Raw genomic sequence first — 27,199 nt, 5'->3', positions numbered from 1 at the left:
TCCCAAATGAAAGAATAGAACAAAACTCTAGAAAAAGAACTAAACAAAATGGAGACAAGCAATCTACCAGATGCAGAGATCAAAACACTGGTTATAAGAATGCTCAATAAACGTAGAGGAAGAGTAGATGAACTTGATGAGAACTTCAACAAAGAGATAGGAAAATAGAAAACCAGAGATAGAAAACATAAAAAGAACCAGTCAGAAATGAAGAATAAAATGACTGAAATGAATGCATTAGAGGAAATCAACAGTAGAGGAGATGAAGCAGTAGACCAAATCAACAATTTAAAAGAAGAGGAAGCAGAAAACATCCAATCAAAAGAGTAAAAAAAAAAAAAAAAAAAATCCAAAAAAATTAGGATAGTTTAAGGAGACTCTGGAACTCCTTCAAGTATACCAACATTTGTATCATGGGGCTACCAGAAGGAGTAGAGAGACAACAAGGAATTGAAACCTATTTGAAAAAAAACAAACCCTGCACTAACCCAGTGAAGAGACATACAAGTCCAGGAAGAGCAAAGGGTCCCAAAGAAGATAAACCCAAAGAGGCCCACACCAAGACACATCATGATTGAAATACCAATGTTAAAGACAAAGAGAGAGTCTTAAAAGCAGCAAGAGAAAAGTAGTCAGTTACCAATAAGGGAGCTCCCATAAGACTGTCAGCTGATTTCTCAACTGAAACTTTGCAGGCCAGAAGGGATTGACAAGAAATATTCAAAGTGATGAAAAGCAAGGACCTACAACTAAGATTACTCTACTCAGCAAAGTTACCATTTAGAATTGAAGGAGAGATAAAGAGCTTCCCAGACAAGAACTTATATGCATGTATATGTAACCATGGACATAGACAACAATGATGGGGACATGGGGGGGGGGGCATTGGGAGGAGGGTGTCAATGGGGGGAAAAGGAGAAACATCTGTAACAAAAATAAATTAATAAAAAAAATTAAAAAGAAAAAAGAAAAGGCTAAAGGAATTTATCACCACCAAACCAGTATTACAAGAAATGTTAAAGGGACTTCTTTAAGGAGTAAAAAGAATTTTAAAATGAATCAAATGGCAATAACTACATACCTATCAACAATTACTTTAAATGTAAATGGACTAAATGCTCCAACCAAAAAACATAGTGTGGCTGAATGGATAACAAAACAAAGCCTTTATATATGCTGTCTATAAGAGACTCACTTCACATTGAAATACACAAAGACTGAAAGTAAAGGAATGGAAAAGGCTATAACAAGAAACAAAGGAGGACCAACAATTCCACTTCTGGGTATTTATCCAAAGAAACCCAAAACATTAAATTGAAAAGACATACAGGGTGAGGCAAAAGTAGGTTTAACACAGGTGTCTGTGTAACAGTTTATTCTTTTTTTGTTTTGTTAATCCTCGCCCAAGAATATTTTTTCCATTACTTTTTAGATAGAATAAAAGGGAGGAAGGGGGCCCTGGCCGGTTTGGCTCAGCAGTTAGAGCGTCGGCCTGCGGTCTGGAGAGACCCAGGTTCAGTTCCCGCTAAGGGCACGTACTTCAGTTGCAGTTTGTCCCCAGCCCTGGTTGGTTGTGCGGGTGGCAGCCACTCAATGTGTCCCTTCACATCGATGTTTCTCTCTCTCTTCCTTCCTCTCTCTCTCCCTCCCACTCTATCTGTACAAAAAAATGGAAAATATCCTTGAGTGAGGATTAAAAAAAAAAAAAAGGGAGGAAGGGGGAAAGAAATAAAGACATTAATTGGTTGCCTCCTGCACGACCCTGACTGGGGCCAGGGATCAAACCTGCAACCCAGGTATGTGCCCTTGACCGGGAACCAAACTCGACTCTTTGGTCCACGGGCTAACACTCTAACACTGAACAAAACCAGCCAGGGCCACAGAGTTTATTCTGGCATTATTATTTACTAATTATTGTATTATTTTCCATATGAACAACAGTAAGCCTACTTTTGCCCTACCCTGTATATATCCATATGTTCATTGCAGCATTATTTATAATAGCCAAGATATGAAAGCAACCTAAGTGTCCATCAATGGATGAATGAAGCCCTGGCCGGTTTGGTTCAGTGGTTAGAGCTTCGGCCTTCAGTCCAGAGAGACCCGGGTTCAGTTCCCACTAAGGGCATGTGCCTCGGTTGCGGTTTGTCCCCGGCCCTGTTTGGGTTGTGTGGGTGGCAACCACTCGATGTGTCCCTTTTGCATCGATGTTTCTCTCTCTCTCTCTCTGTCCCTCCCACTCTATCTGAACAAAAAATGGAGAATGTCCTCAGGTGAGGATAACAAAAAACTTTTAAAAATAGATGAATAAGGAGGATGTGGTACATATATACAATGAAAAATGAGCCATAAAAAGAATGATACCATGCCATTTGCAATAGCATGGATAGGCCTGGAGAGCATTGTGTTGAGTGGAGTAAGACAGAAAGATAAATGCCGTATGATTTCACTTATATGTGTAAACTAAAAAACAAAATAAGCCCAGCTCATGTGGTTCAGTGGTTGAGCATTGACCCATTCACCAAGAGGTCACCAGTTCAATTCCTGGTCAGGGCACATGCCCAGATTGTGGGCCCAATCCCCAGTGTAGGGGGTGGGGCATGCAGGGGCTGGCTAATTGATGTTCTCTCTCATTGATGTTTCTATCTCTCTCCCTTTCCCTTCCTCTCTCTCTAAAATCAATAAACAAAAATAAAATAAAAAACAAAATAAATAAACAAGCAGGACAGAAACAGACTCATAGATACAGAGAAAATTTGGCAGTTGCCAGAGTGAGGGGGATGAAGGGATGGGTGAAAAGATGAAGGAATTAAGAACAAATTGGTAGTTGTAGAATAGTCATGGAAATGTATAAAGTACAGCATAAGGAATATAGGTAATTTATTCTAATAACTATGGATGGTGTCAGATGGGTACCAGATTTAATGGAGTGATCACTTAATAAGTTATATAAATGTCTAATCACTGGGTTACACCTCTGAAACTAATATAATATTGTACATCAACTGCAATTGAAAAATAAAAATTATTTTAAAATATTCATGTCCATAAACATTCTTCAGAAACTCAGGTAGTTTTCTAAAAAAAAATTTTTTTTATCCTCACCTGAGGACATTTTTTCATTTTTTTGTTCAGATAGTGCGGGAGGGAGAAAGAGAAACATCAACGTGAAAGGCACACCGAGTGGCTGCCACCTGCATGACCCAACCAGGGCCCTTACTGCAACCAGGGGACAAACCGAGGAACACGCCCTTAGCGTGAACCAAACCTGGGTCTTTCTGGACTGCAGGCCGACACTCTAACCGCTGAGCCAAACCGGCCAGGGCTAATTTTCTAAATTTTTTAACAAACTGCTTGAACTTTTTGACTACAGGGTCTCCTGGAGAAAAGCAGTGAAAGAGCTTTTAAAAAATTAAAATGTATTCTTTAGCTATTGACATTGTATCTTCTTGTTTACAGAATTATCTTCCAAAACACGCTTTGAAATGTTCCTGATTTTGAAAAATGAAGTCTCATTTGATGCCTCTAAAACTGGAGATTTAGACTACAAATGGCTTCAAAGAACTGAAATCTTGATGAAAAGGATTTTTTAGCATGTGTGCAATGGCCAGAAACAGGGAGTAGGTGGCATTTTTGTAGGTACCCAGGGCTTTTGAAAAGAAAGATCTTGTGTTTAGGAACATAGAAAGAAAGCAAAACCACAAACATGAAAATTGGCACTGTTTTATAAACAATGGGGACATGATGAATAAAATTGGCAATACAGGGTTTAAATGAAGTGACAGGATTTTTAACACATTTTGAAAATTCCTATCATGAATCGCTTGTGTATAAGTATGTTGTTAAGACTGGTTTTCTCTCCTTTCCAGGATAAAATCTTACTATCAGATGTCCAAGTTCATTTTAATTTGTCATCTTATCTAAAATGATCCCCCCAAATGTGTAATAATAATACCCAAACCTACTGATTGACTATAATATTACATGGAGAATCCCAGGAAGAAGTCAGGATTGGAAGTCTACAATTGGGAGTCATTAGCAAACAGGTATTTCAAGTCATGAGTCTGGATGAAAATTAACGTTTAGAGGCATAGAGGCATAGCTTGGTTTGGCATATTTCTCAAACAATAGCAATATCCTGTTTTCCTGTGCCTTCACCAGGCTTTGTTTTGCCTAAACTGATCGACCCTGTTGTTCAATATAACCAGACCTAACTATCACATTTCCTCGATTACAACTTGTGCTTTTTAGTATTACTGTTACTAGTATAAAATCAAAGTCCTTTTTCTCGTCTCTCTCCCCTCCCCCAACACCATAAAATTTTTTATTATATCAATGGTCCATATTACAATTGAGAAAATAAAATTCACTGACTACAGGTGACTTTGCCCGCAGGGTGAAAGCTTCCAGCTGTACAACCTAAAACTTCCCTTACAAAGCGCCTTTTCAGATAGTCCGCTACTGGTTATCACAGGTTTGTGGGAGTAAGGGGGGGGGGGCGGTGAGGGCTACCCTCCCCACTTTTATCCTTCAGAAAAAGGGTTGGGCTCAAAGAGCCTCTAGCGGCTTGTCTGAAGTCTGCAGCGCAATCATAAACAACCCAGAGCCTGCATTTAATCTTCGGGCACCCAATCCCAAACTGGACTCTGAATCTGCCCCCTTCAACCTGACCTATAGCAGAGGGGAAACCCCATGGAGGGCTTTTGGCCTCAGTCTAAGCCGCCAAAGTTAGTCCCCATAACATATCCTTGCCCCAACCGCCCGCCGCTGGCTCTGGTCGTTCACGGGTAGTTCTCATCCACTCCAGCAGCGCTGGGAGGTCGGCCGGCGCCACGGTACGAAGCAGTTGCAGTATCGCTTGCCGAGCGGAGCGGAATTCCATGCTGCAGCAGAAAGCGCCACCGGGGGAGGGCCGCATCGCGCATGCGCACGCGAGACACAGCGCGACACCTGATCAGGCCCGGGGTGGAACCCGCCTTCCTGGCTGCGAAATCCCTAAGCCCCGCCCCCTCGGAGTTCTCAGGCGTGCGGGGAATCCCCACACGTAACTGCCCTCATCATACCCCTTCGCTAGCAGTGCTCAGCTCAGTCACTTTTTCTTCAGGCGACTCCTCCAGGCCGACTCCTTTCCCGAGGTCGCCTCCTATCTTCACCTTGCTGCCGCAGTCGTTGAGCGACACAAAACGAATGTCAAAAGCCAGTGGGAGCGAAGACGCATCTCAATACACACTTTCAATAAACGCACTGAAGGAACACTACGGGTGACCCGGAAGCGGAAGTGCATCCTCTTCCCGAAAGGCTGGACTACACGGATTGGTGACGTTTCCTCATTGGGCGGAAGGTTCGGTGGCAGTCGTCCGTCTTCCAGCTGGTGGGAGTTGGCGTCGCGGTGCTGGGCTCTAGGACCCTCCTTTATATAGTTTGGAAAGTCGGCCTGTGGCGTCGTACTTGCCTGTCTGATCCCTGCTTTCCTCTGATTGACCCCACGGCGTGGGGCCTCGGAAGGAATTCCTGGCCCCTTTGGGCCACGGCCTTGGCGGTGCTCTTGGGGTAAGTGTGTGCCTTTTCCCACCGCAGGCTGGCAGCTGGCGGCAGCCCCAACCCTGCTTGGGGGCTAGAGACTCCGGAGAGACTCCACTTTCCTGGCCACCTGCTGTCTTCACCGACCCTGAGGTGCTCGGGCCCTTTTTCATCTCATGTACCCCATCAGAAGTTTTATTTAAAGATGCGCTGTGGCCCTTCTAAGTTGACTTCAGATTTACCCAAAGCCATATTACATGTGTAGGCAATTTCAGGCCTGACTCTGATTTGCCCTCTCGATCAAGAATTCGGGTATGACGGCTTCCCGGAAAACCTTTCATGTTCGTTGTGCTTAACACATTGTTCTTCATATAGCAGGTGTTCAATAAATGCATAAAGAATATCAGTTCAGTGTCAATGATGACTTAGGATGTACCGATGGCTCTTTGTAGCATTCGACACTACTATCCTTACATTTCTTGAAACTTTTCCCCCTGTTGGCTTTTTGGATGCTATTCTCACCCAGTTTTTTCATATGCTTAATTCAACAAAATATTTACCCATTCTTAGCTATAGGGATACAGAAATGAATGGCACAAACCCTGTCATTGAAGAGCTAACAGTACAGTGAACGAGAAGCACATAAATATACTCTATGTCTGGATGAGTGATGAGGAACTCTAGTAAGGTATAAAGAACTATGAGAGCTGTGGGAATACAGGGGAGAGCTACAGGTGATTTGTGACCCTGAGTAAGCAAAGTTGCAATTCCAATCAGGCCTCAATTTCCCCACCTACCTAATATGTTTATTAAGAGGTTGAAAGATAGGAGGTTGATAGTGAAGGAGGTTGTACATCTGTGGGGACGGGGTATATGGAAACTATGTACTTTCTGCTCAATTTTGCTGGGAACCTAAAACTGCCCTAAAAGTAAAGTCTATTAATCAAAATTTACAAGAAAGATATGAGGATTGGAAGATGAGGTAACATGTTTGGTGCATTGCCTACAGTATAACAGTGGTGGTCCTAAAGGGGAGGGGAAATATTTCCCTGAAACCTCTTTCCCTTAATTTTTTAATATGGACAATTAGTATTTTCTGACTTTAATAGAGTACTGTGCAAAAGCATCTTCAAGCCCTCCTTCAAATAGATTACTCCTCTAACTCCAGCTATCTGGAAATTTTGGACCTGCCACTGGAATATAGTAAGAAAACCATAAACAGTAGCTTTTTTATTTTTAAAATTGATTTCCTTCTGTATGCCTTTGGAGAAGGAAAGGGAATTAGTAAAGCCTCTATCCCTTTAATTATTCTCAGTCTCAGTTGACTCTCTTTTTAGTTGACCCTTCACTATTGCTATAATCCAAATGGTGTTCCACAAATTCTCCTGGAGAGTTTTCAACTACACCCATGGCTTCAATGCATTATCCTTGTATGCCAACCATTTCCAAATCTTTTTCTCTAACTTCTGTCTCTGAGTGATACAGTTCTTTAGTTCTGCAAATAGTCTAGATACAAAACCAAATTCCTTACCTCCACCTTTCTTTTTTTTTCTTTTTTCATCACCTATGTCTTAGATACAAAAGTGTATGAGCCCTGGCCAGTTTGGCTCAGTGGTTAGAGCGTCGGCCTGCGGTCCGGAGAGACTGGGTTCGGTTCCCGCTAAGGGCACGTACTTCGGTTGCAGTTTGTCCCCGGCCCTGGTTGGTCGTGCGGGTGGCAACCACTCGATGTGTCCCTTCACGTCAATGTTTCTCTCTCTCTCTCCCTTCCTCTCTCTCCCTCCCACTCTATCTGTACAAAAATGGAAAAATATCCTCAGGTGAGGATAAAAAAAAAAAAAAAAAAGTGTATGAAAGCAGTGATTCCTAGTGTGTTTTTTAGTTTTGGCCACTTGTTGAATTCTGTATGTTATTTGTATGTTCAATTTAAAAAAAGATAATAAAGCCTACACCTATGTATTCAATATCCATCTTAAGTAGTAGAACATTACAAATAGTCTTTAAACTCTTTGACCCTTTCTTAGTAACTCTTAACTTTCAAAACAGCCTTTTCTCTTTTTTGCCTTTCATTCATTGCTAATGGCATCACTAGCCATTTGGTTTTTCAGACTGGAAACCTTAGAGCCATTTTTGCCTTCTGTTTCTCCTTCATTCTCCACAACCATTTGGTCATTAGGTCCTATAGATTCTGCTTTATGTACTGGCTTTTGACTCCAGCTCCTTCTCTCCATCTTGCCATCTGTTTCCCTAGTTCAAGCCAAATCTCTCCACCAGACTTTTAGAGTGCTATTAGTATATGTAGTCTCCATGCTCTCAAGTTTTTCTTCTCTAATGTATTTGCTACATTGTCTCTAATTTTAAATTATAGCACAGATTTTTCATTCTCTTGTTTCCTTTAAGAAGTATTGACTCATGCAGTGATCATTAACCTTGGCAGCACATCAGTATAGCCAATGAAGTTTTTCAAAATATAGATGCCATGTTTTGCTCTTCTAATAAAAAATTTAGATGAGGCCACTTCCCTGAAAACCTCCTGATGTTACTATCCTTGGAGGTTTTGACTGAGTATTTAATTTTAGCTGATGTTACCTAAATGTCATTGAAATAACCCATTGTTTATCCCTCTTTCTCCATATATTCTTTTCAAGGCAAGCTATTTCCAAGGAATTCTTTGACTTTGTTTTGATTTTTTTCTTACTAACAGTTTACATAAAATTTGTTTTAATGATTGATCTGACAGCCAAAAGTATCTTGAAATGATTCCCAGTGTTTTTTAGTTATTATCCCTTGTTGCTAATTGAATTTTCAGTATACCTTTTCTGCTATTCAACTATGGAGTGTTGCAATGATTTTATTTTTAATATTAAAATGAGTTTTAAAATTTGAAAATAATTATTTTAATGAAGAATTTTCTGAGACTTCTTGACATAATTGAATATAACCTTTGGTGCAAAATTAAGTCAGCAAAATCATTGTTGCTGTGAAGCATAATTTATCTTTTCAAGTCAACAGAGTAGTCTTATCTGTGTTAAGTTAATGTAATTTGTTGATTTGGAGTTAGAACTTTTCTCATGCTGGGACAGTTTCTGGGTCAAATAAGAGATGTTTAATGAATGAATAACTAAATGAATGCAAGTGGCAACTCCCATCTGAAACCCTAATATAATATCACTCTAGTTCTCACAAGAAGCACTTTGAAAAATAATTAATTTTGACTTAAAAATAATACCTAGTAACCCTGGCCAGTTTGGCTCAGCGGTTAGAGCATCCTCCCACAGACCAATGAGTCACAGGTTCAATTCTGGGCAAGGGCACATACCTTGGTTGCAATTCGTCCCTGGCCTTGGTTGGGTTGTACGTGAGGCAACCATTCGATGTGGCTCTATCACATTTATGTTTCTCTCTGTCTCTCTCCCTCCCTCCCACTCTATCTAATGATAAATAGAAAAATATCTTTAGGTGAGGAATAAAAAAATAAATAAACAATGCCTAGTCAAAAAATAATAGTAACACCTAATCATTGTCAAAAATTCAGAAATTACAAAAAGATATAAATTAAAAAATAAAATTACTATTTATCATCCAAAGATGACAAATTCTAACAATTTATATATCATATAGTTCACCTAAAGTGTACAATTGAGAGGTTTTTAGCAGAGTTGCACATCCATCACCACAATCAATTTTAGAACATTTTTATCAACCCACAAAGAAACTCCATCATCATTAATAGTCACTCCTCATTTTCCCCAAACTCCCAAGCCCTAAGCAAATATTAATCCACTTTCTGTGTCTATTGATTTGCCTGTTCTGGACATTTCATATAAATGGAATCATATAATATGTGGTCTTTTGTCACTGTTGTTTTTTTCATTTAGCATAATGTTTTCATGATTCATCTATGTTGTAGCATGTATCAATACTTCATTTCCTTATATTATCAAATAATACTCTATTTTATGGATAATGCCAAATTTTACTTATCCACTTATCAGTTGAGGGATATTAGGGTTGTTTCCATTTTTGGGCTAGCATGACTGCTGCTAATGACCATTCATGTACAAATTTTTGTGTGGATGTATGTCTTATGTTCTCTTGAATGTGCCTAGGAGTGGAATTACTAGGTCATATAGTAACTCTATATTTAACATTTTGAGGAATTGCCACACTTTTTCAAAGGGCTGCACCATTTTGTATTTCCACCAGCGGTGTGTGAGGGTTCTAATTTCTCAACATGCTCACCAACACTTATCTGTCTTTTTTATTATAGCCATCCTAGTGTGTGTAAAGTAGTATCTGATTGTGCCTTTGTTTTCATTTCCCTAGTGGCTATTGTCATTTTTTGGATATTTGTTTAAAGACAAAATGTGGCCCTGGCCGATTTTGCTCAGTGGTTAGAGCGTCCTCCCGTGGACCAGAGAGATCCGGATTCAATTCCCGCTAAGGGCACGTACCTCAGTTGCAGTTTGTCCCTGGCCTTGTTTGGGATCGTGTGGGTGGCAGCCAGTTGATGTGTCTCTCTCACATCTATGTTTCTCTCTCTCTCTCTTCCTCCCACTCTATCTGAGAATAAATGCAAAAGTGTCCTCGGGTGAGGATAAAAAATAATAATGATAAAGACAAAATGTTGATTATATAATATATGCGGTTTTATATTCTGCCTTTGGCATTTAAGCATATTTTTATCATTAGCAAGCATATTTACAAAATAATTTTCCCCGTTTCTACTTCTCTCTTCACTCCACCCAAAACCATAATTCTTGAAAAAACTTGCCTAAATTATATGCATAGAAAATAAAACCTATAGGAATGTATGCCAAATTGTTGGCCAAATTGTTGGTGGCTGTCAGGGGATAAGAGAGATAAAGATTAGGGGAATTTTATTTCCTACCTTTAATGTTTCTGTAATGTTTGAATTTTTACAATGAACATGTATCCTTTTATAATCACAAAACATAAAGGTGAATTATTTCCTTGGAGGAAAAAGTAGATTCAGAATGAAAAAATATTTCTAAATTTAAAAGTTTTAATTATAATGTTATTAAAATATAATTTTACCAAATAAAATACCTACAGGTCGCTTTCTTAAATAAATTTACTTTTCTGTGGTCCTAGACTATGAATACATGTACTGTGCAGAATTTAAAATATGTATATTTAGTGTTATAGTCAGGAAAGCAAGTGTTGGTTTGGGCTACTGACTAGATTATAAAAGTTTACAATGTAGAAGTGATTTTTCTAAAGATATTCACTAATCATAATATATTTGTATATTTAGTTCTTTAGTCTAATATTGATTCAATAAGTTAGTCAACTACTAGAGCTTAGAAGAATTTTTTTTTAAATTTTCACCTAACGATATGCTTTTATTGATTTTAAAGAAAAAAGGAGGGAGGGAGGGTGTAACCTGTTGCTCCTAGGCTACAAAGGTATATAGCAGGTTACTGAACTGAACGCTGTAGGCAATTATAACGCAATGTTAAGTATCTGTGTATTTGAACATAAAAAAGCTACAGTAAAAATAATGGTATAAAAGATAAAAAATGGTATACTTGTAAAGAGCACTTACCATGAATGGAGCTTGCAGGACTGGAAGTTGCTTTGGGTGAGTTAGTGAATTAGTGGTAAGTGAATGTGAAGGTACACTACTGTGGACTTTATAAACACTGTACACCAGCATTACCACAGGCATGTGAGTAATACATTGCACTACAACATTACGACTGCTGTGATATCAATAGGCAGTAGGAGTTTTTCAGCTCCATTATAATCTTATGGGATCACTGTAGTATATTTGATCTGTTGTTGACTGAATTATGAGATGCATGTCTGTGATAGGCTTTGAAATCTTTATCATTAGGATCTGTTTATATAATCCCAGACCAGGCAAGGTTAAGGCAGGAATGTTAATAATGGTTTATGTAGAGAAAGGTGGCTGTTTGGACACTCCAGCTTCTCTTGAATAATAACCGGGTACATATAACATGGTGCTAAATGTTAAAGATTCCAGGGGTGGTTTCTGGGTAATGGGACAGGCACTTTAATAGCATTATTCAGAAAATTTCCAGTTTGGTCACTCTTCACATAATATAGGGAAAGCCAGTTGGTATCATTCACAAAATGAAGTTAATAGTTAATATAGTAGGCACTTTATACATGTTGTCTCATTTAATCCTCACAACGGCCCTTCGGGGTAACTACCTTGATAATGGTATTATCTTCATTTTGCAGGTGAGGAAAGTGAGACTCAGAGAGATTAATTTACCCAAAGTAACACAGCTAGTATGTAGCAGAGCTGGGATTTGAATCCAAGTCTGTCAGACTCCAAAGCCCATGCTCTTTCCAGTACTTCACACTGCAGCAGGTGTGATACTTGGCCCTGTGCTTGCCTTACTTAGGGCACCCCGTACTTGAGCCTGTTTCCATCGCCTCACTATTCAACTCCTAGTCAAACTCATGTTAGAATAACGTGTGACTCAGGCTAAGATAAATCCTCGTGCATCCTGGTTGCAATAATACTTAATCAGTCTTTTCTGGACATTGCAGTTACTCTCCCATGAGGAGAAATGTGCATCTTTGCTTTCAGAATATGATTTCCTCCCTTGTAGTATAGCAGCAAAGGTTGTCCCTGGAGTTTGTCCACAGAGATACCCAGCCTTATAGTTTAAAGCATCATTTCATACTGTAGGACCAAAGGCTATGTAACCAGGGGACTCCGGGAAGTTATTTTTTTGTTTTTTGGAGGTTATTTTTTGTAGGGAATGGCAATTCCATTCCCTAACCTGCTTATGTCATAAAATTGTTGTGAGGGTGACATGAGATAATAGATGTTAAACTATATGAAGTACTATATAGTAATCCTTTACCTTTTCAACAGTCCCATCTGAGTACAGGTTCCTCTTTTGTGAAATTCTAGTATTTACACACCGATTGGCTTCTATAAATTTTTTTATTTAGCCTAGGGAATTTTGAATGAGTGTGCTTGAATTATAAGTTACTCCAATTTGAGATATAAGGTTAACTATTAACATTTAAAAAGGTGCTTTGTGCCCAGCCGACACGCTCAGTGGTTGAGTGTCAACCCATGCACCAAGAGGTCGCCTGTTCGATTCCCGGTCAGGGCACATGCCTAGGATGTGGGCCAAATCCCCAGTGGGGGGCATGCAGGAGGTGGCCAATAGATGTTCTCTCTCATTGATGCTTCTGTTTCTCCCTCTCCCTTCTTCTCTCTCTAAACTCAATAAAGAAAAAAAAATTTTTAAATAAAAAATAAAAAGGTTCTTTGTGTTTTAGAGTGCATATTAGGTGAAGTTAATTTTTAAGAATCTTGTTGGAAATTTTTTTTAGGGAAATTCTGAAAAGTTATAATCAGTAATAGCAAATAAATAATAATTGTATAATATCAGTTACCTATGTCATTGATTTTCTTTTTCTTTTTTTCAATTATAGTTGACATACAATATTAGTTTCAGGTGTACAACATAGTGTGATTTTCAAATAATGGCAAATGAATGTTAACTGTACAGTATCAGTTACCTAGGTCATTGATTTTCTTTTGAATTGTCATGCTATCTTCATTGGTTTATTTTAGTGGTCTTTAAGGGATTTTATAGGGCCTTTCTCATGACTTTGGTTCCCCAGTTTGCTTTTTTCCTAAGGTATTAAATATATCATTCATTCATAAAGTTCATTTTTACTAAGGGCTTACCATATAATAAGATTGAGAACAGATAAAGTAGTGTAGTGAACTCACAGGAGAGAGCAAAAGAGGCAAAAATACCTGGCTTCATGCAGCTTACATTTCAGTTGGAACATATAGACCACAAACAATATAAGTAAATCATGTGTTAGTTGGTAACAATATAAGTAAATCATGTGTTAATTGGTAAAAAAACGATGAGAAAAATAAAGGGTTGGGGGATTGCCATTTTAAACAAGTGAGTAGGGAAGGTCTTATTGAGAAATTGCATCTGGACAATGATCTAAAGGAGATGAGGGAAGGAACTATATTGTCAGCCAGGGTGGGAGCATGCCATCTAGTACTAAGGCTCTGAGGTAGAAATGTGCGGCATCAACAGCAAGGTCAGTGTGATTGCAGTTGAAAGAGAGAGAGACAGAGACAGATAGACAAGAGAGACTCTGTGTGTGTGTGTGTGTGTATTGTGTATTTGGGAGTGCATTTCAGTCCATTCATTCTAAGGACTTACCCTCTGCATGAAATGGGGGGTTGAAGGTTTTGAGCAAAATTTTATTACCAGAGTTTTCATCCTTGGAAATTGCAGAGGAAACACGATAAATAAAAAATATGAAATATTATTCCTTGACTGAAGTACAGGTTTTTATAATCAGGCAAATATATTTTAAAATATGCTGCCAATAAATACTTACATATAGAAAAATGTGTTGGGAAACTTCACAGAAGTATTTTTTATTTTAAAAAAGCCAGTCAACGTGGGAAGATAGGTTTATTTTTAAGAGTTAACTTGTATAGCTTTTTGAAATGGGAGATGATCTGTTATGACATGATCTTTTAAAATGTTGATTGTGATGTCATAAGTAGAGTTATATCACTCCTGGTAATACAGTGGTAAAGGAGATGAACTGAAACATCTGAATCTTATTTCTTAACCTAAGTTACACATGTTTACTTAAGCAGTAATAATTTAGTATAATGAGTATGGGATAAGAAATAAAATGTTCTGCATATTTTCTATGAAGCAGTTGCCCTTTCAAGTTAAGTAACCATGTAACTAAAAATTTTACGGTAAGCATTTTTTTTTTATCCTCACCCGAGGACATTTTTCCTTTTTTTTTTTTTTTTTTTTTTTTTTTGTTCAGATAGAGTGGGAGGGAAAGAGAGGAAGAGAGAGAGAAACATTGATGTGAAAGGGACACATTGAGTTGCTGCCTCCTGCACGACCAACCAGGGCTGGGGACAAACTGCAACTGAGGTACGGACGCACCCTTAGTGGGAACCGAACCCGGGTCTCTCTGGACTGCAGGCTGACGCTCTAACCGCTGAGCCAAACTGACCAGGGCAAGCACATTTTTTGTTGTTGTTGTTGTTTTTCAATTCCATCAAGTGTTGGTGGTAATTTCTTAGGTTCTAAATTATGAAATTTTACCTCAGTCGAAGGATAGTGTTTACTTTAGAGTTCAACTTGGAATGTCCTTGCCAGTGATTGGTCCTTGAGTGCATTTCCCCTTTCTTTTTTCTTTTGACTCTCCTCGTCTGTCCACTTGTGTTGAATGGGTCAGCTCTTTGTTCTACTTTTTTCTCTTATTTTTAATCTCATGTGTACTTTATAGATAAGATTCAGTGGAGATCATCTTGGTGGACTAAATTAGACTAGATTAGTTTGGAAGAGTTACCAAAACAGTTGTTTTGAACACTGTTTAATGACAATATTGCTATATTGGACAATTGATATTTCTTAACCTAGTTTCTTAGAGCTTTTTGCAAACTGTATTTCCTTTGAACTATACAGCCCTCTGTCCTGACCAGAATGTTTTATTTACTGTCCCCCAAATAATACTCAATAATCTATAAGTACAGTGCATACACAAGGTTTAAGTATGTCCCAGACTTTTTCAGTGTCTCAATTTCTGGTTGTGTCATTTCACCTTCTTCAAATTCCCTTTGTTCTCATCTTCACCTATGCAAATTCTACCCATATTTCAGGATCAAATTCATTGTCAGCCTTTTCAATAAAGCCTATTCTGTGTACTTAAACCTGTTTTTTTCTTCCTTTGAATTTTTACAGAAGTAATTATTGGTAGTAGACCATAAACTTTTATTGTTAACTTTGAACTAGTACTTGACTGTTCTTAGTCAAGGCTCTCCACATAAAACAGCCCCAGTAGGATGTGTGTATGTTTATATATACATATGGCTCATATGATTATGGAGGCTGACAGTCACAAGATCCACAAGGAAAGTCAACAGGATGAAGACACAGGAGAGCCAAGAGGATGGTGTAGTTCCAGTCCGAAGGCTGGCAGGCTTGAGACCTGGGAAGAGCAGATGTTTCAGTTTGAGTCTGAAGACAGGAGAAAGCCTATATCAAGTTCAAAGACAGTCAACCAAAAGGAATTCTCTCTGAATATTTAATTTATTTTGCTATTCATTCATGTGCCTTGTCTTGCCAGCTAGGAGATAAGCAAGGGCAGGGTCAGTAAGTCATATTTGCTTGTTTATCTTCCATTAGTCTGCATGCTGACAATGTGTAGGAGGTACATCTGTACAGTTTATAAAACTATTAACATTTAGAGCTGGAAAGAAACTTTGAGGTTATCTTGGATTAGAGTTAGGGAATCAAGAATAGTTTTAAAATAGGGAGGTTAATAATATACCACTTTTCTTGGTTGTTTCAAGAATAAAATGAGATAATATATGTGAAAAGTTTAAGTGATTTAATAAATAAAACTTTCTGTTTTTTGTGGGGTTTTTTTGGTTTTGTTTTTGCTTAGATCATGAATCAAAATAGTTTTTAAAAAGTCTTTCAATTTGGTAAATTAGACAATATTCCTGGGTGGGGAATTTACTTTTTTTTCTTCTTTTTTTCTCTTCATTTAAAAAATGCACATGATACATCAGTTACTCATACTCACAAGAATGTCCAAAATGAGAAAAGATTTCATTTTCAATCCTGTCATTATTTCCTCATTAACATTATCTAACATGCTGAATTTACTGATTCATATAGAATATCCCAGTTAGGTTTTCAAACATAAGGCATTATAACCAAGCGGCAACTTTGGGTCTATAGAAGTTGAAGTTATAGCATCTAAACACTAGAGTACTTTATTTATTTATTTATTTATTTTGGTACATGCCCCTAGTGGGAACCGAACCTGGGACTCTCTGGTCCGCAGGCTTACGCTCAAACCGCTGAGCCAAACTGGCCAGGGCAACACTAGAGTACTTTCATTTGAACTTAAATACTCTTCTTTAGAAGTCTACAATTGTGGGAACTGGTATTGATTATTTTCGAGTGTTTTTATTTAAATTTTTTTTTTCTTTCTAGATTTTTTTGTAATCACGTCTTAAAGCCGTCAAGATGGTACTAGCAGATCTTGGAAGAAAAATAACATCAGCATTACGCTCATTGAGCAATGCCACCATTATCAATGAAGAGGTATGTAAAATATGTGAAATACATATTATTGCACATCATCGCTAGCATTGGGGAAATGGATTATTAGTAATTTCTATGTTTATATTTCTCTTGAGGTTGATTTAATACATGTAGATAAAAATCTAAAATGGATATTCTAGATAGTGTTTTTTTATTAAGAGTAGACTATCTTTCTATTAATTTCAACTTCCTTTCAAGAATTACAACAGAACAAAACCTTATACGTAAAAATGACATACATTTTATTTTTAAGAAGGCTTATATCTTGAAATATATGTTTGCTTTGTTTCTTGATATAGGCCTAAAATTTCAATATCCTGCTTCTTTCTTCTTGGCTAGGCATATACCTGACCTTTTCTCCTCTACTTTTATTTGTCATTCTTATATAAGGCTAATATTTTCATCTTGGCTACTTCTATTTATTTTCTCTGAAGTCCTCAGATTTTTGGAGAATTTTTTTTTCTTAATCCACCCAAGGATATGTTTCCACTGATTATCAGAGAGGTGGGGGAGAGAGAGAGAGAGATCAATGTGAGAGAGAAACATCAATTGGTTGCCTTCGCATGCCCCCAACCAGGAAATAACCCTGCACACTTTTGGTGTACTGGACAATCTCCAAACAATTGAGCCACCTGGCCAGGGCAATTTTTTGGAGATTTTGTAAGCTGACTCTTTGTATGGTATCTGAAATACTCTTCTTCTTGGCTTTATTGTTTTAAGACTTTTCTTTCTCACATTTGTTTCCACAAACTGTATTTTAATTTTTTGTCAATTGAAAAAAGATGATTATATTCCAAAAGAATACTTTATATTTTGTGGTACCAATGAAAAAATACTGAATTTGTTTTTGAAAGACCTTATTTAGCATCCTATTTAATAGCTCTGTGAGAGAAATGTGGACAAGTCAACTTTAGTTTCCTTAATGTATAAAATGAGAAAATAACATTTACCTTACAAGATGGTTTTAAGAATCAAATTAAATAATAGATAAAAAAAAGTACTTTCTAACTTGGAGGTTTGAAAAAAATTCTAATGTAGAATTTGATATCAACACAGTAAGCTAATGATATTAAATAATTTGGGGACTATCTTTGGGCTCAGCTAGTCCAGCCTCTCATTTAATAACAAATAAAGTCACTTTCATATGTTTAGTTATTGGAAGAACCAGGATTAGAATCTTTTCTCTAATTCCTCATCCAGGGCTTTTTTTTTTTTTTTAATTGTATTTATTGGAGTGACATTGGTTAATAAAATTACATAGGTTTCAGATATACAATTCTATAATATATCAACTATATATTGTATTGTGTGTTCACCACCCCAGGTCCATCACCATTTATCCCCCCTACCCTCTTCTACCTCTCTCCAAACCCATTTCCCACTGGTAATCAGCACACTGTTGCCTGTGTCTATAAGTTGTTGTTTTTTTGTGTTTTTTTTTTGCTTGATCCCTTCATCTTTTTTACTCAGCCCTCAACTCCCTTGCCCTCTGACAGCTGTCAGTCTGGTCTCTGTATCTATGAGTCTGTTAATATTTTGTTTGTTAGTTTTACTCATGAGGTTCTACATATGAGTGAAATTATACGGTATTTGTCTTTCTCTGACTGGCTTATTTCTCTTAGCATAATATTCTTTCCAGGTCCATCCATGCTGTCACAGAAGGCAAGATATCCTTCTCTTTTATGGCCAAGTAGTATTCCGTTGTGTAAATGCGTACAGCTTTTTATTTTTTTATCTTTTTTTCTTAATCATCACCCAAGGGTATTTTTCTATTTATCTTCAGACAGAATGGGAGGGAAAGATGGGGGAGAGAAAGGGAGAGAGAGAAAAACATCGACATGAGAGGAACACATCGACTGGTTGCCTTCCGCATGACCTCAACCAGGGTCAGGTACGAACTGCAACCGAGGTATGTGCCCTTGGCCAGAATTGAACCCGCAACTCATTGGTCCACAGGCCAACGCTCTACCTCTGAGCCAAACTATTGATGGGCATTGGGCTGCTTCCAAATCTTGGCTATTAAATCTTTAGATATATTCCCAGAAGTGGAATTGCTGGGTCATAAAGCAGTTCCACTTTTAATTTTTTTTTATTATTGATACAATTACAGATGTCCCCTAATTTCCTCCCCTTTGCCCACCTCTACCCAGCCCCCACCCCTGCCCCTGACCTTCACCACACTGTTATTGATGTGTGTGCACATATTCTCTTCACCTTCTTTTATTCACTTCTCCCCCACCCTCCCTGTCTTCTGACATGTATCAGTCTGTTCCATGTATCCATATCTCTGGTTATGTTTTGTTCATCAATTTATTTTGTTCATTAGATTCTACATATTAATGAGATCATATGGTATTTGTCTTTCTCTGACTGGTTTATTTTGCTTAGTGTCATAATCTCCAGATCTGTCCATGCTATGGCAAAGGGTGGGAAGGAATTCTTCTTTTTTATGGCTGTATAATATTCCATTGTGTAAATACCACAGTTTTTTTATTCACTCATCTACTGATGGGCACATTTACTGCTTCCAAATCATAGCTATTATAAGTAGCACTGCAATGAACATAAGGGCACATATATTCTTTCTGATAGGTGTTTCAGGATTCTTTGGATATATTTCCAGAAATGGAATTGCTGGGTCATAAGGCAGTTTCATTTTACATTTTTAAAAAATTTTTTTTCGCCCTGGCCAGTTTGGCTTAGCGGTTGAGCGTCAGCCTGCGGACCAGAGAGTCCTGGGTTCGGTTCCTGCTAGGGGCATGTACCACAAAAAAAAAAAGAAAAAAAGAAAAAAAAATTTTTTCTTTGTTGATATTAGAGAGAGAGAGGAAGGGAGAGGGAAAGAGAGATAGAAACATCAATGAGAGAGAACATCAATTCACCACTTCCTGCATGCCCCCCACTGGGGATTTGGCCCACAACCTGTGTATGTGCCCTGACTGGGAATCTGACTGGCGACCAGATTGTCCAATTTGTTGGCATACAGTTGTTTGTAATATTTTCTTACAATTCTTTGTATTTCTTTGGTGTCAGTTTTTACTCCTCCTCTTTCACTTTAGATTCTATTTACTTGCCCTCCCCCCCCCTTTTTGAGATGAATCTGGTTCAAAGTTTGTCATTTTTTCAAAGAACCAGCTCTTGTTTCATTGATCTTTTGTATTGGTTTTTTTAGACTCTCTTTTGTTTTTTTCTGCTCTGATCTTTATTATTTTCTTCCTTCTACTCACTTTGGGCTTTATTTGTTGACCTTTTTCAAGTTCCTTTAAGTGTAAAGTTAGATGGTTTATTTGAGCTTTTTCTTGTTTCTTGAGAGGCCTGTAATGCTATGAATTTTCCTGTTAAAGACTGCTTTTGCTATGTCCCATAGATTTTGGGTTGTTGTGTTCTTGTTTTCATTGTTTCAAGGTACCTTATGATTTCTCCTTTAATCTCATCATTAACCCATTCATTGTTTAGTAACATGTTATTTACCCTTAATGTCTTTTTGTTTTTCAGTATTTTTCTTATGATTGGTTTCTAAATTTCATACCATTATGGTCAAAGGAGATACCTGATATGATTTCAGTCTTCTTAAATTTATTGAGACTTGTTTTGTTTCCTAACATGTGGTCTATCCTAGGAAATGTTCCATATGCACTTGAAAAGAATATATATTATTCTGTTTTGAGGTGAATAACTCTGAAGATATCAATTAAATCCATCTGATCTAATGTGTCTTTTTTATTTATTGAGTGATATTTTTAGACAGAGAGGAAGGGAGAGGGAGAGAAAGAGTGAAATATCAATGAGAGAAGCATCAATTGGCCACCTCCCATACGCCCCCTACTGGGGATTGAGCCTGAAACCCAGGCATGTGCTTTGACCGGGAATCAACCTAGTGTGGCTCAGTTTGTTGAGCGTTGTATCATTTAAGACCACCATTTCCTTGTTGATTTTCTATCTGGATGATCTATCCATTAATGTCAATAGCGTGTCAGTCTCTCCCTTTATGTCCATCAAGATTTGCTTTACATATTTAGTTTTTCCTATTTGGAGCACATAAATGTTGACAAGGGTTATATCCTCTTGTTGGATTGATCCTTTTATCATTATGTAGTGCCCTTGTTTGTCTCTCACTGTAGCCTTTGTTTTAAAGTCTGTTTTGTTAGATATAAGAATTCCTACCACAGTTGGGTTTTCCTTTCCATTGGCATGAAAAATATTTTTTCATTCCTTTACTTTTAGCCTGTATGTATCTTTCATTTTGAGGTGTGTCTCTTGTAGACAGCATATATATGGGTCTTGTGTTCTTTTTCATTCAGCTATCATATGTCTTTTGATTGGCACATTTAAGCCACTTACATTTAAAATGATTATTTATAGGTATGTATTTATTGCCATTTTATTCTATCACTTTGAACATTTCATACCAATCCCTTCTGGCCTGAAATGTTTCTGTTGAGAAATCAGCTGACGATCTTAGGGGAGCTCCCTTGTTGGTAACTATTTTTCTCTTGTGGCTTTTTAAGATTCTCACTTTGTCTTTAACCTTTGATGTTTTAATTATGATAGGTCATGATGTGGGCCTCTTTGGGTTCATCTTGTTTGGGACTCTGAGCTTCCTGGACTTGTGTGTCTTTTTCCTTCACCAGGTTAGGGAAATTTTTGGTCATTATTTCTTCAAATAGGTTTTTGATCCCTTACTCTGGTACACCTATGATGCAGATATGTTACACCTCATGTTGTCCCAAAGTTCCCTTAAACTATCCTCATTCGTTTGTGTTTTGTTTGTTTTTTATATATTTTTTCTTTATTGATTTTTCAAGGGAGAGAGAGAGAGAGAGAGAAACATCAGTGAGAGAGAACATCGAATGGCTGCCTCCTACATGCTCCCCATTGGGGTTTGGCCCACAGCCTGGGCCTGGGCCCTGACCAGGACTCAAACTGGTGACCTCTGGGTGCATGGGTCGATGCTCAACCACTGAGCCACACCAGCCAGGCCCAGTATATTCTTGATGTCAGATATTTTATTCTTAATTTCTGACTTGTCTTTTTATATTTTCTGTGACATTTTTAATGTTATAGTTCTCTTTAAGTTCCTTGAGCATCCTTATAATCATTAGTTTGAACTCTATATCTGCTAAATTGGTTGCCTTCATTTCATTTAGGTCTTTTTCTAGAGAGTTAGCCTGTTCTTTCTTTTGGAGCCTGTTTCTTTTTCTCTGTATTCTGACTGCTTCTTTGCATTTGTTTCTATGTATTAGACAGATCTGCTATGACTCCCAGTCTTTGTGGGATGACCTTCTATAGTAGGTGTCCTGTGGAACCCTGTGGCACACTGTGGGACAGTCTCTTTGATCACCTGAGTTGGATGCTCTGGGAATGTCCTTTGTGGTGGTTATGTGGGCCCTCCTGTTGTAATGGAGTCTTTGATGGCTGTTGACTTGTTTGTGTTGTGGGATCGACCCTCAGGCTAGCTGACTATGAGGCTCAACCCTGACCATGGCATGTGAGCTGCTAAGCAGATCCTGACCAAACAAAGCTGAAGTCCCCTCAGCAGGTTCTGGTGCCTGCAGAGGTCTTCCTTTGGACATGCTGCCTGTGAAGCTTATTGGATCCTGCCCTGATGTTGTCTGAAGCTTGCCACTGGGTGTGTTGGTTCTGGACCGTTTGGGAAGGACTCTGGTGCCTGCCAGTGTCAGATGCTCCCTTGAGCAACTGTTTGGAGCTACAAGCGATCCACATTTTGTGGCTGCCTGTGCTGGGCTTGGATGTACGCAAGAAGGACCAAGCTGTGCCCCAAGGTTGGCTTTTACCAGTGCTGGGCTCTTGGGCAGGTCAGCAAATGTCCCAAGGCACCCCATTATCTGCCTCTGCCTGCCTCTACCTGCTAACTGCCTATTAGGCTCAGTCACTGAAAGAGCCTCTAATGGAGTCAGGATGATAGAGTTAGTGGATCTTCCATGAGGGGGAGGTGCATTTCAGGCTTCAGGAAAGGTGGTGGTTGTGGTCACAGCCCTAGAGACTCAGGACTCAGTCTGTCCCAGATTCTGCCATGACCTCAGCAGAGTGTAGCCAAGAGGAGTCAGGTGGGTGGGGCCTCCAGACCCCGAAGATTGGATCTGCTGGAAACCTGGCAGGTGGTTCTATCTGATCTCCTGTGAGGGGCAAGCAGTAGTCAGATTCACAGAAAAGTGGGGGGGAAGGTCCCCACCCCCAACCCAGACAACTTGGTCACTGACAACCCCTGAGTCTGCCCAGACCTGTACACCCTGGCTAAGGCAGCTGACTCCTCAGCAGGGTCTAAATTTTGTAGGGTGAGGTTAGAGAGAGTCTAGAAGATGGGGCAATTGCTTTCCCCAAGGTTGATGCAGCACTGAGGGGAGCGCTCCACCCAAGAAAGATGGCATCTGCTCTATTGTAGAATGACTCAGCACAGAGATCCCCGCAGCTTCCTCTCTAGAGTCACAAAGCTCATACTCTCCGCATGCTACTCTTGTCCATTTTGCCCACCCTCTGCCAGAGCCCAGAGAGAGTGGCTATGAATGAAATTTTGTGTGTTGGCCCTTTAAGAGGGTGCCTGTGTCTCTAATACACCCTGTCTCTCTCTGGCAGAAAGAAAATTTGCTGCTTTTCACAGCTGGATATTATGTGGGCTCCTCTTCCCAGCTCTGGTGCTATGGGCCCAGGAGCTTGAATTGAGATTTAGACCCCATACTTCTCAGGGGGAACCCCCTGCTGCTGAGATGTTTTCTGGAACCTCAGCCACCGCCTGTGGGAGTGGAGCCAGCCCTTCTCACAATTCTGCCCTTCCTACCAGTCTCCATTTGGCTACTTCTGTAAATCCTTAGTTATAAGACTTCTTCAGCTCTGGCCAGTTTGGCTCCGCGATTAGAACATCAGCCCGCAGACCAAAAAGTTGCAGGTTCGATTCCGGTCAAGGGCACATACCTTGGTTGCGGTTCAGTCCCAGCCCTGGTCAGGGTCATGCAGGAAGCAACCAATTGATGTGTCTCCCATCCATGTCTCTATCTCTCCTTCCCCTCCCTCCACACTCTATCTGAAGATAAATGAAAAAATATCCTCCAGTGAGGATTTTTAAAAAAGACTTCAGCTAGTCTTCATTTGGTTATTCAGGATGATTGTAATTTAATTGTACTTCTAGTTTGGTCCTGGGAGGAGGTGAGTGTAGCTTCCACCTACTCCGTTGCCATCTTGAAATCCAAATCCTCTAATAATTATTAATAAATAGTAAATCATAACTTAATCCATTATTTAGTCTTTGGAGCTCAGAATAAATAAAACAACAGCTTTCCCAACAGTTTTCCCTGTTGTGTAACCTTTATACTATTTGTTTATCATAGAGAAAAAAAAAAACAGAGAGAAGAGGTTGGTGGGAAATAGAATAACAGCTGTTGCTTGAATTGGTAGCTTCTTTGTTCTTCATACTATGCTGCTAGGGAATTAACAAGGAGAAATCTCTAAAGAAAGATCAGCTCCATTTTGATCAGATTCCTTTAATGAGGTATAGAGAAATCTGAAAAACTCTTAGAACATATAAAGTTGAAGAGGAGAGTTCATTCAAGAAGTATTTGAGGGCCTACATTTTTGCTGGCACCAGGGGTATAGCAATGAACAAAATAGACAAAAATCCCTGTGCTCATGGAGCTTGCATTCTAGTGTGTAAACATTTACATGAGCAGCAAACGCCTCATCTTAAGACTTTATAGTGTATGATCTTTTAATCATAATGCCTTGCCACTCAACAAATATGTGATAATAGTGAATTGTTAGCGACAGAGTGTTTCCTTTTCACTTTGTTCCTCTGCTCTGAATGGAAATAGTGAGTCTTTTAGATCAGACTGGGTCATTTTCTTGTATTACATTTTCCTTTATGGAAGTCTGGTTGAAGAGATACTATGAATATAAAGTCTATATCAGCAAACAGGAGGTGTTGTGTAGTAACTTCCTTTGGCTCGTATATTGTCTTTATTACTTTAATATGGGGATAAAATTGTAATTAATACTTAGTTGAATAAAACTAAATAGAATGTCTTATTTTGACACAATGACTAGACATTTAGTAAGATGATCTCTCCAAGGTTAACAAAACTTTTTCTTCCCCCAATAGCATAATATTGTTTCTACTAAGCTATGGTAGTATATGATGACTGACCAACCATTGTTTTAATATGATTGAAATGGAAATTAGCATTTTCAATTTGCATTTATTTATTTGCAGGTATTAAATGCTATGCTAAAAGAAGTATGTACGGCATTATTGGAAGCAGATGTTAATATTAAACTAGTGAAGCAACTAAGAGAAAATGTAAAGTAAGTTTAATTATTTAAGTAATAAAACTGGCTTAACTAAATGTAGCTTACTGGGATGAAGAGCTAACTAGAAAAGTCAGCTATATCATGAAACATTTCTGCTCTACAGCACTGGAAAAGAATATAACTCATAAGTTAGAAGATCGCATGTATAGTATGTTTTCATGATGATTGTTCAAAGAATAAACTACATGTGGCTTTCATTTATGGATTTCTTTCCATTTTACTACTGTATTTGAATGGATTAGTCATTTACTGTGTAGTATTTTAATATAAAAACCTTTTAATAATTCAGATTCTTTATAGAAAAGTGGCACCATTTTGTCCTCTTTGGGCTTAAGGTGGCATTAATCAGTCTCCTTATTATTGGAGAATTGTCTTTCCTTTTGTTTCCCCTTTGGTTTCTTTGTCCAAATGTGAATGAAGGAGTAATGTGTGTGGTCTCAGTTATTGTGGGAGGGGCACTGACTAGGCCAGGGCACAAAGAATAATGTAAGCAACTCAGTTAACTGCTTGAATCCCAGGTCTTGTTATGCACAGGCCATTCTTCTTTTCTATATTAGTAGGCTGGGTAATAAAGGTAAAACCACTGGCATTTAAGCATGTAGGACTAGAGAAACTAGTCTAATTTTCTGCTAGATTTAAAGATATCTAAAGTATATATGCTGTAAGAAAAATAAATAAAATTAATACTTTGCAGTGATATGAAGACAAATTAATGTTTAAATTTTCCCCCCAAAAAGAAAAAGGCCTTGCAAAACTAACCAAAGTCTTGCATCTAATATTTCATGGTACATTCTTTATGGTATAGGCTTTTAAATCTGTAACAATTATATGTGTGTTAATTAGAAGGCTATTAATATGAATGATTGTATATTATTACATTATTTGGGCCAGAAATTTTTTTTTAGAGTGTCTTAACTGGCTTTTCTCCCTTCTACCCCCAAATACCATCATCATGAAGGTCTGCTATTGATCTTGAGGAAATGGCATCTGGTCTTAACAAAAGAAAAATGATTCAGCATGCTGTATTTAAAGAACTTGTGAAGGTAAAAGTACATCAAGATTCTACTATGATTCTCTATAGACTCAATGGGTAAAAATACATTAGCACTGCAAACAGGAATACTATTTCAGAATACTTTTTTATGTTTTTATAGACTATTCATCTATATTAAAAATATTGAGGATTATTAACTTTTCTGAAGTGGCCTATTTTTATTATAGACTTTTATGAATACAAAATTCTGAGTACAGATATGAAGTCGAGTACTATTCCTGCAAAAATGCCAAAGTCTTGTTATATAAAGTTAATATCAAGCTTTGTCTATCGCAGGTCCTACTTTTGTACAGAAAGTCACTCTGGGCAAGTGTTCTTTTCTACACTTTTCATTGTGTACAGAAATTCCTTTGAAAAGACCAAATATCCCAAGATGTGAGCAATTTTGAATTAGTGTAGTTTTATTTTGCATGTAGTAAGTATAACCTATTGCCCTGTCTCACCATAGAATTGATATTGCTGCTGCTGTCATGAAAATTATGGTGAAAATCTTAAGAGCTTTTAAAAAAAATATGTATGGGGTCTAATTGTAGGAGGAAAAAAGAAAGAATTAAAAGCTATTTTTAAAAGAGCAACAGGTGTCTGATAGTGATCTCCTAGTATTTTTCCCTATGTTATATCATTAGTTTCACTTACTCCTTTGGTTCCTGTAGAGCTGATTAATACTTTGAAAAAATCTAATTATCTCAGACGGGTATGTCATTTTAGTTTAGTCCTGTAGACTGATTCATAAAAAGGGAAATTCAGCCTTGGCCGGTTTGGCTCAGTAGTTGGAGTGTCAGTCTACAGTCTGGAGAGACCTGGGTTCAGTTCCTGCTAAGGGCACATACCTCGGTTGCAGTTTGTCCCCGGCCCTGGTTGGGTCGTGCAGGTGGCAACCATTTGATGTGTCCCTTTCATGTTGATGTTTCTCTCCCTCCCTCCCTCCCTCCCTCCCTTCCTCCCACTCTAGCTGAACAAAATATGGGGGGGAAAAAAAGCAGCATTTATTGAGTATCTGCCTTATTCCAGGCAGTGTGCCAAATGCTGCTGATAACAGAAATGAGTAAGAGTGGTCCTTACACTTAGAAGCTTATGGTCCAGAGTAGTGGTATACAAAGTAAAGTCAAACTGTTTCCACAATAACACTAAGACATTATTTGCCTTTTTTGTCTCTTTTACTGTGTTG

General features: G+C 38.2%; 1 protein-coding gene across 1 annotated transcript in view; it reads left to right on the top strand.

Annotated features, from left to right (window-relative positions):
* The first annotated feature begins 5,228 nt into the window (after nt 1–5,228).
* Nucleotides 5,229–27,199, top strand: part of SRP54 (signal recognition particle 54) — a 46,295-nt gene continuing 24,324 nt past the window's right edge. Inside the window, exons 1-4 of the mRNA XM_036252360.1 lie at nt 5,229–5,550; nt 16,548–16,658; nt 24,880–24,971; nt 25,936–26,020. Of these exons, the coding sequence (XP_036108253.1) occupies nt 16,581–16,658; nt 24,880–24,971; nt 25,936–26,020 (255 nt within the window). The 5' untranslated portion in view covers nt 5,229–5,550; nt 16,548–16,580. The remainder of the gene's footprint in view (nt 5,551–16,547; nt 16,659–24,879; nt 24,972–25,935; nt 26,021–27,199) is intronic.

This window comes from Molossus molossus, unplaced genomic scaffold (assembly GCF_014108415.1).
Source record: "Molossus molossus isolate mMolMol1 unplaced genomic scaffold, mMolMol1.p scaffold_m16_p_1, whole genome shotgun sequence".
NCBI classification, from domain to species: Eukaryota; Metazoa; Chordata; class Mammalia; order Chiroptera; family Molossidae; genus Molossus; species Molossus molossus.
This window is presented reverse-complemented; position numbering and strand designations above follow the sequence as displayed.